The 16,874-nt window shown below is 36.5% G+C and overlaps 1 protein-coding gene across 1 annotated transcript in view; it reads left to right on the forward strand.

Moving 5' to 3' along the window:
* Positions 1-14,617, forward strand: part of LOC118277368 (sodium-dependent noradrenaline transporter-like) — a 45,580-nt gene extending 30,963 nt beyond the window's left edge. The window contains exons 6-21 of the mRNA XM_050696627.1: positions 3,584-3,631; positions 4,048-4,128; positions 4,943-5,065; positions 6,629-6,760; positions 7,064-7,126; positions 8,150-8,327; positions 9,666-9,799; positions 10,392-10,531; positions 11,010-11,113; positions 11,492-11,616; positions 12,069-12,181; positions 12,425-12,562; positions 12,846-12,945; positions 13,437-13,537; positions 13,934-14,101; positions 14,462-14,617. Coding sequence (XP_050552584.1) covers positions 3,584-3,631; positions 4,048-4,128; positions 4,943-5,065; positions 6,629-6,760; positions 7,064-7,126; positions 8,150-8,327; positions 9,666-9,799; positions 10,392-10,531; positions 11,010-11,113; positions 11,492-11,616; positions 12,069-12,181; positions 12,425-12,562; positions 12,846-12,945; positions 13,437-13,537; positions 13,934-14,101; positions 14,462-14,560 — 1,847 coding nt within the window. The 3' untranslated portion in view covers positions 14,561-14,617. The remainder of the gene's footprint in view (positions 1-3,583; positions 3,632-4,047; positions 4,129-4,942; positions 5,066-6,628; positions 6,761-7,063; positions 7,127-8,149; positions 8,328-9,665; positions 9,800-10,391; positions 10,532-11,009; positions 11,114-11,491; positions 11,617-12,068; positions 12,182-12,424; positions 12,563-12,845; positions 12,946-13,436; positions 13,538-13,933; positions 14,102-14,461) is intronic.
* Positions 14,618-16,874: the final 2,257 nt, after the last annotated feature.

Genomic DNA, 16,874 nt, shown 5'->3' on the forward strand with positions numbered 1-16,874 from the left:
TATAAAAATAAACTATTACGGAGATTAAAAAAAAAGATAATGTGAAGTGTAACAATCAACTCGTTGAAAGATGTTATTTCAGAGCATTATGAGTAGGTTTCATTGTGATAGCAATGGTCAATTAATAAAAATATTATTCGAAATCGTGTTATATGTAGCATTTTTTTACTTACAGATCATAAAACTGAAGAAAATACACCCAATGAACATTGAAATATCATCTACAATATAGTTCTACCTTATTGCCAATATTTCTTCATTAAACTAATTTAAAAAGTGATTGTGGTGCAATAAATAAATTGTACTTAGTATCGCACCCGAGCTAGGGAGGGGAAATATATTAAAAACTCTAAGTCCAGTCAGGTGGCGTCCGTTGGACTTGAACGGATTCTTATTGCCACTTCACTATTTATTCCGCCATTCTTGTTTGAGTTGGCGGGAAACTTTATTTAGCGGCCATCTTGAAGTGACATTAATTTTTATAGGTGCCTAATAAACGTATTGTTGTAATGGACTGGTTTTGTGGATTTAGTGTAAGCGTGAATAGTGAGGTTTTAGGTTTTGCAAAATTTTCAGCACATGAATATTCGTTGTTGACGATAAGATGCTTTTTTTTAATCTTAATGTCCGTCTGGTAGAAAATTTTAAAATGTTAAACAGGTATGTTTTATTTTCTTACGGAAACAAGTAGTTTCGACTATATCTTGATTTGAAATATCGCTCGACGTCATGTTTGAGTACGTTTTATACTCCTCATATTATTATAGTGACGTAGTTAGCTCCCACTTCTAAACTTTGATTCGTTTTATGTTAGTATTGCATTCGTATACGACAGAATAAAAAAATACATATTTTTTCATTACCTAACTAACGGAATAAATAGAGGAACTAAAATTTAATTCTCATACCCGGTCATTATCCCTGCTCTAATAGAATACGCAATATAATTTCATCCATAGATGACATATTTATACTTCCAGAGATTTTTATTTCATATTAAAAGATCAAACAAAACTCCTTGATTGGTAATCTGGATGCGGTCAGACGGAATACATTCAAACATCTCCCGACTCTCGAGACCAAAGTCTTTTAACGTGGTTTGTAGGGAACTTAGGTTTTGATTGCTATCATTTAAATAAAATCATAAGACTGTCTTCTTGGTCTAGAGGTACTTATTATATTATATTTCTAGTTTTATCAGTCATGTGATAGATATCTATGTGTAATTTTATTGTATTTAGTAAATTAGATTTCGCAATTTCGCCAATGTTGACAGGAAAAAAATTGGAAAAAAAATCTTATATTGTGTTTTTTCAAGTACATGAAGATAAGACGTGGAGTTCATCTAAATCTGTGTATCATTTAACTAAACAAAACTAAATGAAAAAAATCATGGTTTACTCACGTAACTACATTAATGGAGAAAAGCTCTACTAGTTTCGAGTCACAGAAGGACTCTTCATCATGACGCGCCGACGTCGCGCAGCCTACTGGTTAACAGTCTATCATTTGTTTTGTGAAAAAAGAAAGAAAAAAATAAATATTCATCATATTCGAGTCATCGTCTTCATCAACAATTATCATCAGGATTTCAACTAAGGATAACCAAAACTGATTTATAAAACATAATCAATGATAAACCAACCAAGTCAACCAACGCAACAGACTACAAATTCTAAGTAACTTGTAACTTCATCTCCAAAATTAATTTAACTTACAAAATTAATAAAAAAAAAAACATCTCCATACACCGCTGCATCTAATTCACTGAAAGTTTAAATTAAAACCTTAGCTAGATATGGATAGGGTTTATATTTAATCAGAGTACTAGATTAAAAGAAGGTTTCTCTAGATTACAAACTTCTTTATGCATGTTATTGCTCTGCCAGACTTGATGGGGTCTTTAGACTTTGCTTCGTGTATTAAGATGTATTATTAGGTAGGTTATTATACGTTTGTATAATTTGTATAAGTTAGAAAAATGGTTTCAGGATAACTTAGTCTTTAAGTGATGTATGATTCGGTTATTCCTAAGTTCTAAAACAATTGCCCGAAGACTGCGGACTAGCTTAACGGGTTTACTAAGGCTCTGGCTCGAAAAGGATGAGTAGGAACGGGGTGGTTTTTAATCAGTAAGAGACTGACACTACCTCTCGCCTCACGTCCAATGTAGGAGAAGGTAATTAAATGATTTTCCCCTATCAAAAAATACGGTTTCAGATTATATTCTTACTCGTAGGTCAGTCAAAATATTTCAGTACTTTTCGGTTCCCTTAAATTCTCCTACCGCATTGTCTAGATTACACTGTAACTCTGCCTAACTAGCAATTCAATGAAGGATGATATAATGTGTTTAATTCTATTATTTACTTCAACCCATATCATTGGAATAGACATACAAAACAATAAAACGTATTTATTACGCGCCGTACAGAGTTGACCTTGAAATCGTGAACAATCCGTTCGCATTTCTCTTTAATTAAAATGTTTCATGCATCCCACTGCGTTGCATAACCAGTCATCGAAATCAATAAACAGAATAACTGAAATAATACTACAATTCGATTGAAAATGTACGCGCTTTTTGTGCCGTCAAAATTAATATAAGTTTAACACATGATAAATGTAAGATGTGTGTTTTCACCAGTTATGTTTTACACCCTAATTAGTAAAAACAAGATGATATTTTTACATTTAATACCATTTCTGAAAACTTCAACACTCTTACAACAATGCCCACCCCAAAAATCAATTTGCCCTACCCTAGAAACGAACCAAACATACCTTCAAAGTCACACTACAAATTCTCCCAACCACTAAACTACGGTACCACATTCACCTAACACATTTTAATATCAGAATACCGCTTCATTTCGAACGCGCCATTTTTGAATTCCGATAGGATTCTACCTTGGGATTATTGAGTAAATTTTTCCGCGTCGGCATGCCATTATGGGATACCGATCGTCATGCCAGGACATTATTAAGACCCGCGGTAGGTGTAAGAATGAATGCTATGAGGACAGTATAGCTTCATCTATATGCACAGCTAAGTGCTTGAATATTGATGAGGTTTAAGTGAAGGTTCTGTATGGTGATCAAGTTTGTAGTTGTTTTTTTATTTTGAAATGATTATGTGGCTGGTATATCGTCTAGTGTCTTTTTGGAGGTTTGACTAAGTAGGTAAAAAAAAATGTTGAAATGTCTATTAGAAAAAATACTAAGCGCTGTTAATCGCAGCTTCTACTTATATTTCTAATTACTGTGATATTATAAATCTGAAAGTTAGTTAGTGTTCGATAAGAACACGTTGAAACTATTGAACGGATTTTAATAAAATTTGGTATACAGGCAGGGTATGAGCTGACAGGGGTGATAGGATATCTTTTATTTCACGGGAACGGAGGCGAAGCCGCTGGCAGAAGCTAGTGTCTAATTATATCCTTCACTCTTGAATTAATATTAACCATAACCTACCTGTGAAAGATAAATTTAAGGATAACTTTCTGTCTTCGTCCTTTCTTTCAACTTTCTTGTTTGACTTTCAATGTATTTACGTAGTTACACCATTTTTTTATTTCAGACAATAAATCAACGAAAGGCTCGGTTGTCACTCTGTCGTGTTACAAAAGTAAGTATGATACAAATCGTTAAAATTAAATGTAAAACTCATACTAAGCTCGAAGTATAGCCAAGTACTTTTATGATTTATATAAAGTGTACTACGAGCATGTAGCAAGTACTTCATGACTACGAGCTACGGCGTAGGCCGCGTAGCAATTATTCGTTGCCGTATTTTGTTGGCATAATCAATGCAATGTTTCACACTTTTCCAATTGACTTTGACACTAAATACTTAGGGTTTATGACTTAAAACTGCTTATAAAAGATGTTATAAGAAACCTTTTCTTTGTAAAAATCAAAAGTGAAGAGAGTAGGTGTTGGTATTCGCAACCTCTTAAAAAAATGTTAAAGCGGCGCAACTTTTTACAAGTTAGATACCTGAGGATCTTTTGTTCTTGTAAATTAACTTAATTTCACTTTCAGAGGAGCCCAAAATACAAATAGAAGAAGAATGTTTTTATAGTGAGCCGTCGAAAAAACTCAGAACGAATAGTATTAAGCCGGGTATGTATACTTTTTAGCTTTAATATTAATATTATTATAGATTTTCTCCTGTATTGTGGGTGCGTTTACAAATACAATATTCATATGCTCATGACACCCACATTCAAATCAACAATCTGCGGATCTCAGAAAGAGTTGTTTCGCGGGAATCGAACCCGCTTCACGTTGCGTGCCGGTTGCTCAGCCACCGCATCAATCGTGCAGTCTTCATCATATGTCTAGATGTTCCGTATATCTGTTACTTGGCATTTTTACTATATAGCAAAGCAAGTGATCATGTGTTCGATTCCTGTAAATATATTATGACGCGTTTCGATTACGCTGAAATTATATAAAGTTAATACAGTCTTTCTTTTTTTAATAGAGCCGTCGAAAAAACTCAGAACGAATAGTATTAAACCGGGTAAGTAAGCTTTTTAGCTATAATATTAATATTCTATTTTTTTTATATCGTTACACCTTTTATCCCCCAGGGGATAAGCAGAGGTGCACATTATGGCACGTAATGTAAAATGTGAACCCACTTTTCACATTTATGTTGTAAGTCCCATGTAATAGGTGGTGAGGCTTTTCCCATTTACTGGGCACATTTCCAGACTCCGTGCAATTACTGAGAAATTTTCGAAAACCGAAAAAAGTCCAGCAAGACTTCCCGACCCGGGAATTGAACCGGAGACCCCTTGCTTGGCAGTCGTACTTGCAACCACTCGGTCACCGAGGCAGTCTCATGGGATTTTTGCTTTTATATACAAAATGACCCATTAACAGTTACTTTTATATGTCTTTCTTTCTGATATGAATATACAATGAGCAGAGGACGGCGACGGCCGCGAGACGTGGGGTACGGGCGCCGACTTCTTGCTCTCCATCATCGGGTTTGCGGTGGACCTCGCCAACGTGTGGCGCTTCCCTTATCTCTGCTACAGGAATGGCGGCGGTGAGTCCAATATATAAAAGAAATTAAAGATTATATAATATATAAAATTATACAGTGAAACCTTGTTTAAGTGGGACCTGGATAAGTGAGAAACTTCCACAACTCGAACTCATATTGAGGTCCCAACTCATTGGCACTGAATTACCTCTATTAGTGGGAAAAATAATCCCCCATATAAATGTACTTTTTTGTTGTAACACCTTGATGTGATCGGTCATGTTTGTTAATGTGGTGTGGTTGTCATTGTAACATTGTTTGTATGTCTTTGTTTGTTCTACTTTTGCTTTTTAATTGTCACATGTGATATCGTATCGTCATTTTTGCACATTACGGCACATAATACCACCGTACAGTGAAAAAATACGTGTCCAATATTTTTTTCATTAACTAACTGACGGAATACATAGATTTTTTATGGAACACCAACGGTAAACGAAAAGACGTATCACCTGATGGTAAGCGATCGCCGTGAGCCCATGGACACTTTGGGGGTTAGTAATTTAAGGGTTGTTCGGGAACCGGAGTTTGGGAAGATTAGTATGTGGGGAAATTGGGCTTACGGTAACCTCATTCACACAACAAAACACAATGCAAGCGTTGTTTCACGTCGGCTTTCGGTGGGGCCGTGGTATAAGTCCCATGTAATAGAGGCTGAGCCTATTCGCTATCGATAGCATGGACACTTTTCCAAACTCTGTGCTACTCAGAATAAATATATTTTCAATTTTCATACCCCGTCATCATCCTTTTTGATTTACAGATCTTTTTTCTACAGAAAATCAATTTTAGTATTGTTGAAATACATCTCGAAATACGAAAACAATCCTCCGATCGGCATTAAGTCATTAAAATTGAGAAATCGAAATCGAATTTTAGAATTATATCGATATAATTGGTACTTGGGGCGTTCGTATTGCTTAATACTAAACACCGGCCGCTTCTAAGAACTTCTTATTAATTAAGAACACAATATCACTCTCTGAAATGGAATGAAATTATAAATACGAGTAAATTGTTCACGTTTAATTAATTCGCTAGTCGATCGTAGCGTTAATGCTGGAAACCTTTTCAGTTTTGCGTTCTGTAAGTTATAATATAGTAGTTTTGTTTATATTTGTGAAGTTTTTTCTTAAGTGTTATTTAGCTTATTAATATTATACCGCGTAAGGAGTAGTGTAAAATTATCGTGTTTTCAAACAAATAAAAGTCGTTTCGTCATTTAATATTATCGCATGTTGAAAGAGATGCTACGGCGTAGGCTTCGTAGCGTAACGTAGCGCTTAATCGTGGCAGTTTACAGATGGCACAGTCAATGCAATTATCTTTTACGTTTAATTTATTGTTTTGGACCTGTTTGACCAACTTGATAGATATTATATACATATTTGGTTGGATTTGTTACCGGTAGGTTCTTGTGTAAGAAAAAAATAACAAAGACGCAGAAAAATTCTTAAGACGAAACAAAGTTCGCAGGGTTCGCTAGTTTATCATAAAACTTGTAAACAGTGTATGCCGTATTATAATGTATTTATTTTGTTCTTGACTAATTTAATCTGTACTCAGGCGCGTTCCTGATCCCGTACACACTGATGTTGATATTTGGAGCCGTGCCGCTGTTCTACATGGAGCTCATTCTTGGCCAGTACAACCGACAAGGACCTATCACGCTGTGGAAGATATGCCCGTTGTTCAAAGGTATGGACGCCTTTCTTTTGATACTTGAACCTTTTTCAAATAGGTTGAGGCTTGGCAAACTTAACGTGAACCCCAAGGCTTTGTCATTAAGTTTTGTCCAGACTTAAATACACTAGAATCTTATCATAACTTCGTAGAAAGCCTACATATAATAATATTTTCGAGTAATTCTAATTTATATTCTCAAGTTGTCACTTGGAAAGTAAAAGAAAACGAGTGGGATATAGTAGAGTGTATAATTACAATACTAATACCTATCTATCAGTCAAGTATTTTTTTATGTGTGTATATTGTTCGTTCCAGGCGTTGGATTCTGTGCGGTCATGGTAGCGTTCTATGTGTCGTTTTATTACAACGTCATCATTGGTAAGTGTTTTTTATTTTACCTTTTAGACAGAACCTGTGCATAAGTGAATATTTAATTAGTTAAACCTATCATCCCTTTTATCCAAAATAATGCCACTGCACGTCCATTTTAAAGTCGAAATAAGGTCGACAGTACTTTGCCCGACGACAACAAACCCGAGACCCCTTGCCCGGCATTCGCATTTGCGACCACTCGACCAACGAGGCAGTCGACAGTTTACATGTATATTTCCAATTATTTCATTTCAAACGTAACGTTGTATCATGGTTACATTAGAAATTCACACCACAACACTGCAAGCTGACCTTCCGACTAACTAACGGTGTTTAGAATGAGTTTATCAGTAATCTCAGACTGTACTATATTATATGTACATATATATGTGACGGCCGGCGTTTGGAACCGATCCAAATGCTGAGGGCACGCCACGGACCTGATATGTTAGTATATCTATCGTTAATATTTACACCTACTTATGTGATCATATTTAGATGTATTTAACATATCTACACATGTTTAGAGAATAATAACTTGTTTGTATTTTGTTATGGTATAAGCCGGTAAACGAATAGACGGATCACCTGATGGTAAGCAATCGCCGCCGCTCATGGACACCCGAAACAACAGAGGAGTTACAAGTGTGTTGCTGGCCTTTTGAGGGTTAGAAATTTAAGAGTTATTTGGGGGATCGGGGATTGGTAAGATTGAGGCGGATAATTGGGCCTTCGGTAACCTCACTCACACAACGTAAGCGTTGTTTCACGTCGGTTTTCTATGAGGCCGTGGTATCACTCCGGTCGAGCCGGCCCATTCGTGCTGAAGCAAAGCTCTCCCACGCTTGGCTCACAATTTGAAACTGAAATCCTAAAGAACCTTATTAAACCGCCTCATTAATCGTGTAGTGTAGTCAGCAGCAAGACTACCGAGCAAGGAGTATCAAGTTCGATTCCCGGCCCTTGTAACCAAAATCATTCATTAGCATTCTTGCCTAATCTAAAAAAAAACTTTATTTCCACCACCAGGTTGGGCCTTCTACTTCCTGGTATCATCAGCTCGCTCGGAGCTCCCGTGGGTGCACTGCGACAACTCTTGGAACACGGAGCAGTGCTGGGACTCCGGCCGAGTCAACGGCACCAACAGGACTGATGTGCGGTACCAAGGACCTCTCTCGCATTTCACACCAGCCTCAGAGTTCTTTCAGTGAGTATTGTTATATGTTTTCTTTTATTTTTTACACTAGATTATTATTCAGAGTTTGCATTTAAAACATACCTACTAACATCACTTCATGAGCCTATAAGTGGCCACCGCTGACCAAAGCCTCTTCTCACATGGAGAAGGTTTGAACATTAATGCGTGGTGACACTTGCTTAATGCTGGTTGGCGATTTCAAACTTATAATTAAAAATATAAATTAATAAGCCCAGGTTTTCTCATGCTGTTTTCATTCACCGTTTGTCAGTGTCGTCCAAACAATCATAGAAAAGTCACTTTCGTACTCACCGTTTGTATGTTTCAAACCCGCACTCTCATGTACGAAAAGCGGGCGTGTAACGTGTAAACCTCCAAGCCACTACGACATTACCTACCAACAGTTTACTTTGATACACCTCCCAGATTCGATGACAGACCTTATCTAATATTTTCCAAACCTTCCAAAGCCTTACACAAAACAATTAACTTAATATCTTTACCTAATAACTCCTTTAAAAACATGGAGGCATGTCTAGAACTTAAGAATGAAACCGCTGACAGTTCGACCACGGCCAACATAGTTTACAATCCATTTTCAACTTGTCCATAAGTCCTAAGACTTGTAAGCCAACTATTCGTAACTTTCGCATTCCGTATATTGTCCTGTATCTTCTATGAGACCTTTGATTGGTTTGTTACACGTGGCCCAATCACAATTGGAGTTATTGACTGTCAGTGTCAAACGGAGCCAATCATTGTTGTTTCCTTCACATCCGGGTCAAAGAAAAGGTCCAATCAGAGGGCTCAGGAAATTGGGCTATTGCCAAAATATGAATGTAATTTGTATAAGGTTAAGGTAAGCTGATTTTGACGGGAATTTGATTTTTTGCAAGCTTAGGGTTATTTTCAATGACGAGGAAGGATGTACGAGTATGAATGAAACTTGTCTATTTTTGTGACTTTGGTCTAGTAGTGTAATACTGAGCACGTGTAATGGGATCGGGCTAAGAATGATTAGTTGTTTCGATTTTAGATATTACCACATCCATTATGCTTTACTGAATTCCGAAATTGGCAAGTTGAAAAGATTTAACCTTTACGAATCGATCGGGTTCGAAAATAATTACGTAAAAATCGATAAGGATCGATAAAGGAGACTACAGAGGGCTTAGTACGAATTTGTTTTACGCTTAACGAGATCAATCAGAGCGCCGAACATGCTCTCGTTTCGATTTCGTTAAACGTAAAGCAAACTCGTACTAAGGATACTGATGTATTAATGGGTACTTTTGATCAACCACGAAACAATTATTATTGCTTAACTAAACTAAACTTTACTTTCAGTCGAGCGGTTCTTGAAATGCAACATTCAGAGGGATTGAATGACCTTGGCTTTCCGAAATGGCAACTGGCAATCTGCTTGGGATTGGTCTACGTCACTCTCTACCTCTCCCTCTTCAAGGGAGTGAAGAGCTCTGGTAAGTATTAGATCATTTGATACTTTTTAAAATACTTTCTTTTACTTTAATCATACACAATGATTTAATATAAGTAGTATGATATAATGTATAAATGATGAATTCATTGATAATAATTAATAATAAACCAAATATATTTACCCGTCATGACAAATGGCAGACATGTCGTGAGCTACCATTATTTAAGATCTCGCATGCATGTATTTTTTTTTAATCTGTGTGCATTTACATGTTTGAGCAAATAAAATTTCTTATTCTTACAAGGCAGACCCTCTTACACACGTACCTGAAGAACATGAAAACCTAATAATAGTTTACTGATCTATCATTCAAATCGCGAGAAGTTCGGTTGCCTGTTTCACTTATAAACTTGTTACATGCATGATGATTAAAGCCTTCATAGCATTTCTTAAATGGGTGTTCCCTGTATCATGTTTGCGTTTACAATCAATTTGGACAATTATTTTTTAATCACATATCTTGACTGCCGATCTTCTAGCCAGTACATTGTTGGCGTAGTAACTAGGCTATACTTCGATATAGTCTATATTAAACTAGCCTGTTTCACCTACAACTTCATTAACATCTTCAGGTAAGGTAGTGTGGATGACAGCGACAATGCCGTACGTGGTGCTGTCCATCCTGCTGGCCCGAGGACTGCTGCTGCCTGGCGCCACGAGGGGCATCGCCTACTACCTGCAGCCAGAACTCACCAGGTTGAAGGATACGCAAGTGAGTCACAAAACACATATTGTCTTTTTTAGAGTTCCGTAGCCAAATGGCAAAAAACGGAACCCTTATAGATTCCTCATGTCTGTCCGTCCGTACGTTCGTCCATATGTCACAGCCATTTATTTCATAATAGATATTAATATGCCTATCTATATACAACACCGCACGGATTAGAAGAAGTGACATAAGCTTATCTTTAATTAACTAATGAATAATGGCCTTGCTAAAATATGTAATAAGCAAAAGTAAAACATGTAGCTACTTAGTTAGAGTTTTTTTTCATTGCTTTTTGGGATTTATGTTGTTAGTCCCGTTGTAATAGAAATCGCGACTACTTAATTGGAATCCAAATCCAAATATTAAAAAAAGACATGGTTTTTAACTTTGGAATAGGCAACCTACTATCTGGCTCAGACAGTGTTACACATGGTTAATTTAATTAAAACTTCTTGATGAAATATTCTATGTTTTCTTCCAGGTGTGGGTAGACGCAGCTGTCCAGATCTTCTACTCAGTCGGAGCTGGGTTTGGAGTACATCTTTCCTACGCCAGCTACAACACTTTCCATAATAATTGCTACAGGTACGATCTGACATGTTTTGCATTCGATTACTTACGTATAGGGACATAATTAATCATCAAAGATTAATTTCGCGCATGATACCTGTGGCGACACATGACAAGTGACAGACAAATAAAGGATGACGTCATAAAAATCCTACATTGCACATGTGAGTTTACAAGCGAATAAACTTGAATAGAAAATCCCAACGAACAACTGTTAGGCAGAAAGCACGCCAGGCACGATCACCTCGCCTCTTCGGAAGATCCTCCTTTTCTTACCTAGGGAACTTTACTCTCTGTTCCCTAAATACACATGTTTATGGATCCATCGTAACCGAAATTAGTCAAGTAACGACAACGAACTTAGTGAATCATATTTGAATGATTACATTCCAGGGACTGCCTGGTGACTACCCTGGTGAACTGTTTCACCTCATTCTTCTCTGGGTTCGTGATCTTCACATACCTCGGCTTCATGTCCCACAAGCAAGGAGTGCCGATATCATCTGTTGCTACTGAAGGTGAGCTATTGACTGTTTACCTAAACGGTAGAGATGTTCTCGTACCTAAAAGGTAAAAGGAGACCCTATTATGTCGACTATCCGACCTTAGTAAGACAAATTGAAAGTTGTTTCATCTAACCATGTTAAGTAAAATTATCAATAACTAGCTGATCCGGAAAGCTTCGTACTGCTTCAAACATTTTTTCTCACTTTTTAGACCTGTCCTGGACTTCTACAAATAATTCAAGTTCAAAATTAGCCAAATCGGTCCAGCCGTTCTCGAGTTATAGCGAGACTAACGAACTATTGCTGTTTTTTTTTTTAAATAGAAGATAATATTGCTCTTGATCTGCTGTATAGATATCCCAGTTCTACCTAAAGTCGCGTGGTGAAATTACATAAGACTGATATTCAAAGTATGCTTTTGAAATTTTACATTTATGTAGTTTCATTATTTTGATATTTTCCAGGTCCTGGTCTGGTGTTCCAAGTGTATCCAGAAGCTGTGGCCACTCTGCCAGGAGCAAGTCTCTGGGCCATGCTGTTCTTCTTCATGCTAATCATGCTCGGATTGGATTCTGGGGTGAGGAGGACTTTCATTCTAAAATAATTTTGGTGGAATTTTGTACGGAGATCGAGATGCAATCAGACCTTCGGAATCAGATGGATGATGCCCTGAACAAAGTTCTCTTTGTATTGTTGTAGCTACCAAGAAACTAGTGTCCAATTTTATAATTGTGTTATTGATGTTTTATCTTAGTTAGACCAGTCCAATACAGTTAATAGGGTATTATCATCCAAAGAATATTTTTTTTTTGTATTCTAGATGGGTGGTCTGGAGTGCGTGATAACTGGGCTACTGGACCAGGCTCGTGCCTGTGGCGCCACCTGGCTGAGACGCGAGCACTTCACACTGATAGTGGTCTGCGTGTCTTTCTGTGTGGCCTGTATCAATGTGACTCCGGTAAGGGAATGCAAAAATGCAAAAATAAATATCATTTATCATTTATCATTTGACCACCCGAAACACCAAAGGCGACACAAGTGTATTGCTGGCCTTTTCGGGGTTCATATTTTTGGATTGTAGGGGAATCGGGTATTGGGAAAATTGAAAAGGGGTAATTAAATGCAAAAGATTTTTGTGAAAATAATTAAGCACACATATATTATTACTATTTAATTTACAGATGTACTCCTTATCTGGAGTCGTTCTCGCTACGTAACATGATTGGTTCTTATGTTTCCAGGGTGGTATCTACATGTTCCACTTGCTGGACACCTACGCTGCCGGTATATCCTTGCTCTGCTCCGCACTCTTCGAAGCGGTGGCTGTCTCCTGGTTCTATGGTAAACCTGAACTAATTTTCTTCTTTACCAACAACCCAACTGTTTATTAATTCAGACTTGTAAATATTTTGTTTTTTATCACCTTCTTTTGTCTTCTTTTTATTAACTTATGATTATTCTTTTTTTATGACGTAAACGAATAGACATTGCACCTGATGGTAAGCAATCACCACCGTCCATGGAGATTTAAAATACCAAAGGCGGTACAAGTGCGTGGCCGGCCTTTTGCAGGTTAGTAATTTAAGGGTTGTTGGGGAATCGGGATTCGGGAAGATTGGGAAGGGGTTAATTGGGCCTCTGGTAACCCGACTCATAAAACGTAACACAACGCTAGCGTTGGTTCAAGTCGGTTTTCTGTGAGGCCGTGATATCACTCCTGTCAAGCCGGCCCATTCGTGCCGAAGCATGGCTCTCCCACACATAAAGCTTGTGATTATCCTTTGTAAATTTTCAATGCACGTTTCTGTATTTATCTACATACCTATTTGCAGGATTGAAGCGCTTCTCTGATGATGTGGAGGAGATGCTCGGCTTCAGGCCTGGCATTTACTGGAGGATATGCTGGAAATTCGTCAGCCCCACTTTCATTATTGTAAGTTGAACATTCCCAGTCCCATTATTTCGTGTATGTATCAATATAGGTATACAACAAAATTCCTAATCGATCGTTGTCCAAAATCGACTGTTACGCATATAGATCGATTTTGGTTATTGAAATCGGCAGTTTGAGATTTATTTGTAAGACCTCTTTCTTAGTAGGTACGTTTGCTTTGCGTTAAAGTAATCGAAGCGAGAGCGCGTTCAGCGCTCTCATTGGTTGGTTTATTCGAACCGGCCAATCAAAGCGCCGAACGCGCTCTCGTTTCGATTACTTTAAGCGTAAAGCAAACTCGTACTAAGGGTACAGTTATTAATCATCAGACCACCACCTCTCTCTAAAGAAATGAAGTCAATAAGTCAATGAAGTCATTCCTGTGTCCATCCCCAGGGTGTGGTGGTATTCGGTCTCCTGTACCAGCAGCCGCTCCAATACCAACACTACACGTACCCGCCGTGGGCCGTGGTGCTCGGCTGGGGGCTCGCCTGCTCCTCCATACTCATGATACCCATCGTCGCCATCTACAAGCTCATCTCCACTCCTGGGACCTTCCGACAGGTATTGTATGGTTTGAGATGAAATCAGTTTAATAAAACAAAACGAGGTAAAACAAAAAGTTGCCTACTGTGCTGCGTAACTTTTAAATGCTTGAGCGCTTTCAAATAAGCAATAGTGAAAACCAGAACCAATAGTTAAAACCAGAGTTACACTAGAGGAGTGGTGTCCTGGCTTTTGGGTTTTTGGTATTGGGCATTTCGGACGGCAACCTCACAAGCTCAAACGTTATTTTGTTCTGATTTTGAATAACACTTGAGTTACTTACTTCTTTTTATCTAATACTTTATTTACTTAACAATTAAAATGGAAATTATTTTCATAGAAAAATTAATGAAATAAAAAATATTTACCTGCTTCCAGCGCCTAGCCTGCTGCATATCGCCGGAATCTGAACACGAAGCTATTCGCGGCGGCGCTCCTGTCAGTCGCTTCTCTTGGAAGCACTGGCTGTATGTCTAAGAAGAACCTAGCTTTACGATATTCTAGGAAAATCGATGGTTAAAGAAGGATCTTCCCTCTTTATTAATTAAAGTGGAGGAATGTGGTAAAAAATATTTAAAAAAACATATTTCCATCATGTGTTGTAAACTTGGCTCAAAGTATTCAACTCCTATTTTGAGCATGTCTATCTATAATTTTTATTAAAGAATCTCTAAGTTAAAGATGTAAATGTTAAAATAATTTGTCTTATTTTTTATTTGAATAGAAAATCATCATCATCAATAATATATTTTTTTAGTTTAACGTCAAAAATGGGCGGGTATTTTGAAAGTTGACACTTCAATATCTCTGTTGTCTATGGTTGCAGTGGTCGTCAAACTTTTGGAAAAGAACGAAAGGTTCTGTACATATAATTTTTTGTAAAATACGTATGTAGCTATATAGCTAATTTTAATTAAGATTAACTTCTTTTTCGTAGTAAAATGTGTATAAAGTAGATGTTCTAAACTTCTTATGTCGTCCTGCCAAAGCATTTATCGGAATTATTATAATGTTATTAGAGAAATGCATCAAATTTTATTTAAAATATGCCTAAGCAAAGGCCTAATTAAAAATGTAGAGTTATTATTGTTAAAAATGTAAAATATTTATTTGTATACCTGTCAGAATATGAATTTTGATAGATAAATGCTACTTTGAGAAATTATATAACGTAGTTTAAATTAAGGAGAACTAGAATCTTTAGCGTAGAAAATGTGCTAAGTCTCTTTTACGTTTGATGAGCTGATACTAAAACTTACTCCTTTTTAAGACAAAAGTTTTAAAGAAATCTGCTGTACATGTTTTGAAGAAAGAAAACTGATAGTTTTCAAAAACAATTGAGTAATAACCTCTAAAAGAATGGAGTTATTTTGGAACTCGGTATTGGAATAAAAATCGACTTATAAGTTAAACTTATTTGCTCCTATTACTTGAGAATAGCCGCTACATAATCTTAAGAGCTATATTTAAACTACGTAGAATCCTATACCCTTAGATACGCTTAAACCTAGATGTTAAGCATTTAAATAATCTACGTCCTACACTGGCTGGACCAACTTGCAAACAGATCTGTGACAAGCACAATAATTTTGTATATAAAATATATATATCTTTATATACGTATACCTGAGACATGTACACTCGTGTATCTAAAAAATATACTGCTTTTATTACGTAGTGTATGTAATTTCATAATTATATTTCTATAACTATAGTCTTGTAGGGATGCCTGTAGCTCGCTATGATTCAGCTGTTGTAAAATGTTTGAGTGTCAAAGTGCTGAATTTTGTTAAAACAGTATAACGCTATATGCAGTGAAATAATTGGGGCATAATAAAGCACTCAGTAAAAAATCTTAATGCCTTCGAAAAGGCAAGAAATAATACCTACTTAAAATATTTTATACCAAAGTGTCACGCAAGTTGCTAATTTTGGTCTGATTTTTTATTGGAAACATTTTTTAAATTATAATTGTAACCTTCTTTGAGGGGGATAATCATCCAATGACTTCTCCCGCCTTGGGCGAGGTAAGAAGTAGTGAGTGCCAGAATCTTACTAACTAAAAACCACCTCGTTCCGACTCCTGCTTTACGAGTCGGAGCCTAGGTAACCCGCAATTTAGTCCGATCCGCATTAATAGATCCGCAATAATATTTGTAACTTAATATGGCACTTTGTCGTCTGTTTTTAAATAGATATTTATTTTACCATTTACTTATTTGTACGTAACTCGCGTCCTACAAACGTTTTGAGTAGGTAAACTACTTATAATATTATATAGACAAACTAAAACGAAGATTAAAGTTAATTTATATACTTACTTAATAAAATAAAAATAATAAATAACGTTATATTTATAAAATTGAATGTGTATCGAAGGCAATGCTCCGGGCGAGTAAAAATAATTAGAAATTGTAAAAAATGTAGTATTTGTGTTGTTCATATCAATAATACAATATTATTATGTGTGTAGTATTTAAATAGTAAATGTAAATAATGATTTTATTATTATATTGATTTGTCTGCAGCAGATAATGTTAATGTAAACTGTGTTCATTTATAAATAAATGTGTTAGATAACTTTGTTACTTTTATTTCTTCCTAACTTCACGTCTACAGTAATTCTACCTTTGCAAACTAAATGCAGAAATATGGTTCTGAAGAGCAATGAAGAGATTCTCCAAACTAGCTTAACCAGCCACAACGCTTGTCGTAGGTATACAATATGAAGATCACTCATATGATTTAAATGAAACGAACTACAAACGAACGCACGAATTCTACCTACCTA

This window comes from Spodoptera frugiperda, chromosome 10, assembly GCF_023101765.2.
Source record: "Spodoptera frugiperda isolate SF20-4 chromosome 10, AGI-APGP_CSIRO_Sfru_2.0, whole genome shotgun sequence".
Taxonomy (NCBI): domain Eukaryota; kingdom Metazoa; phylum Arthropoda; class Insecta; order Lepidoptera; family Noctuidae; genus Spodoptera; species Spodoptera frugiperda.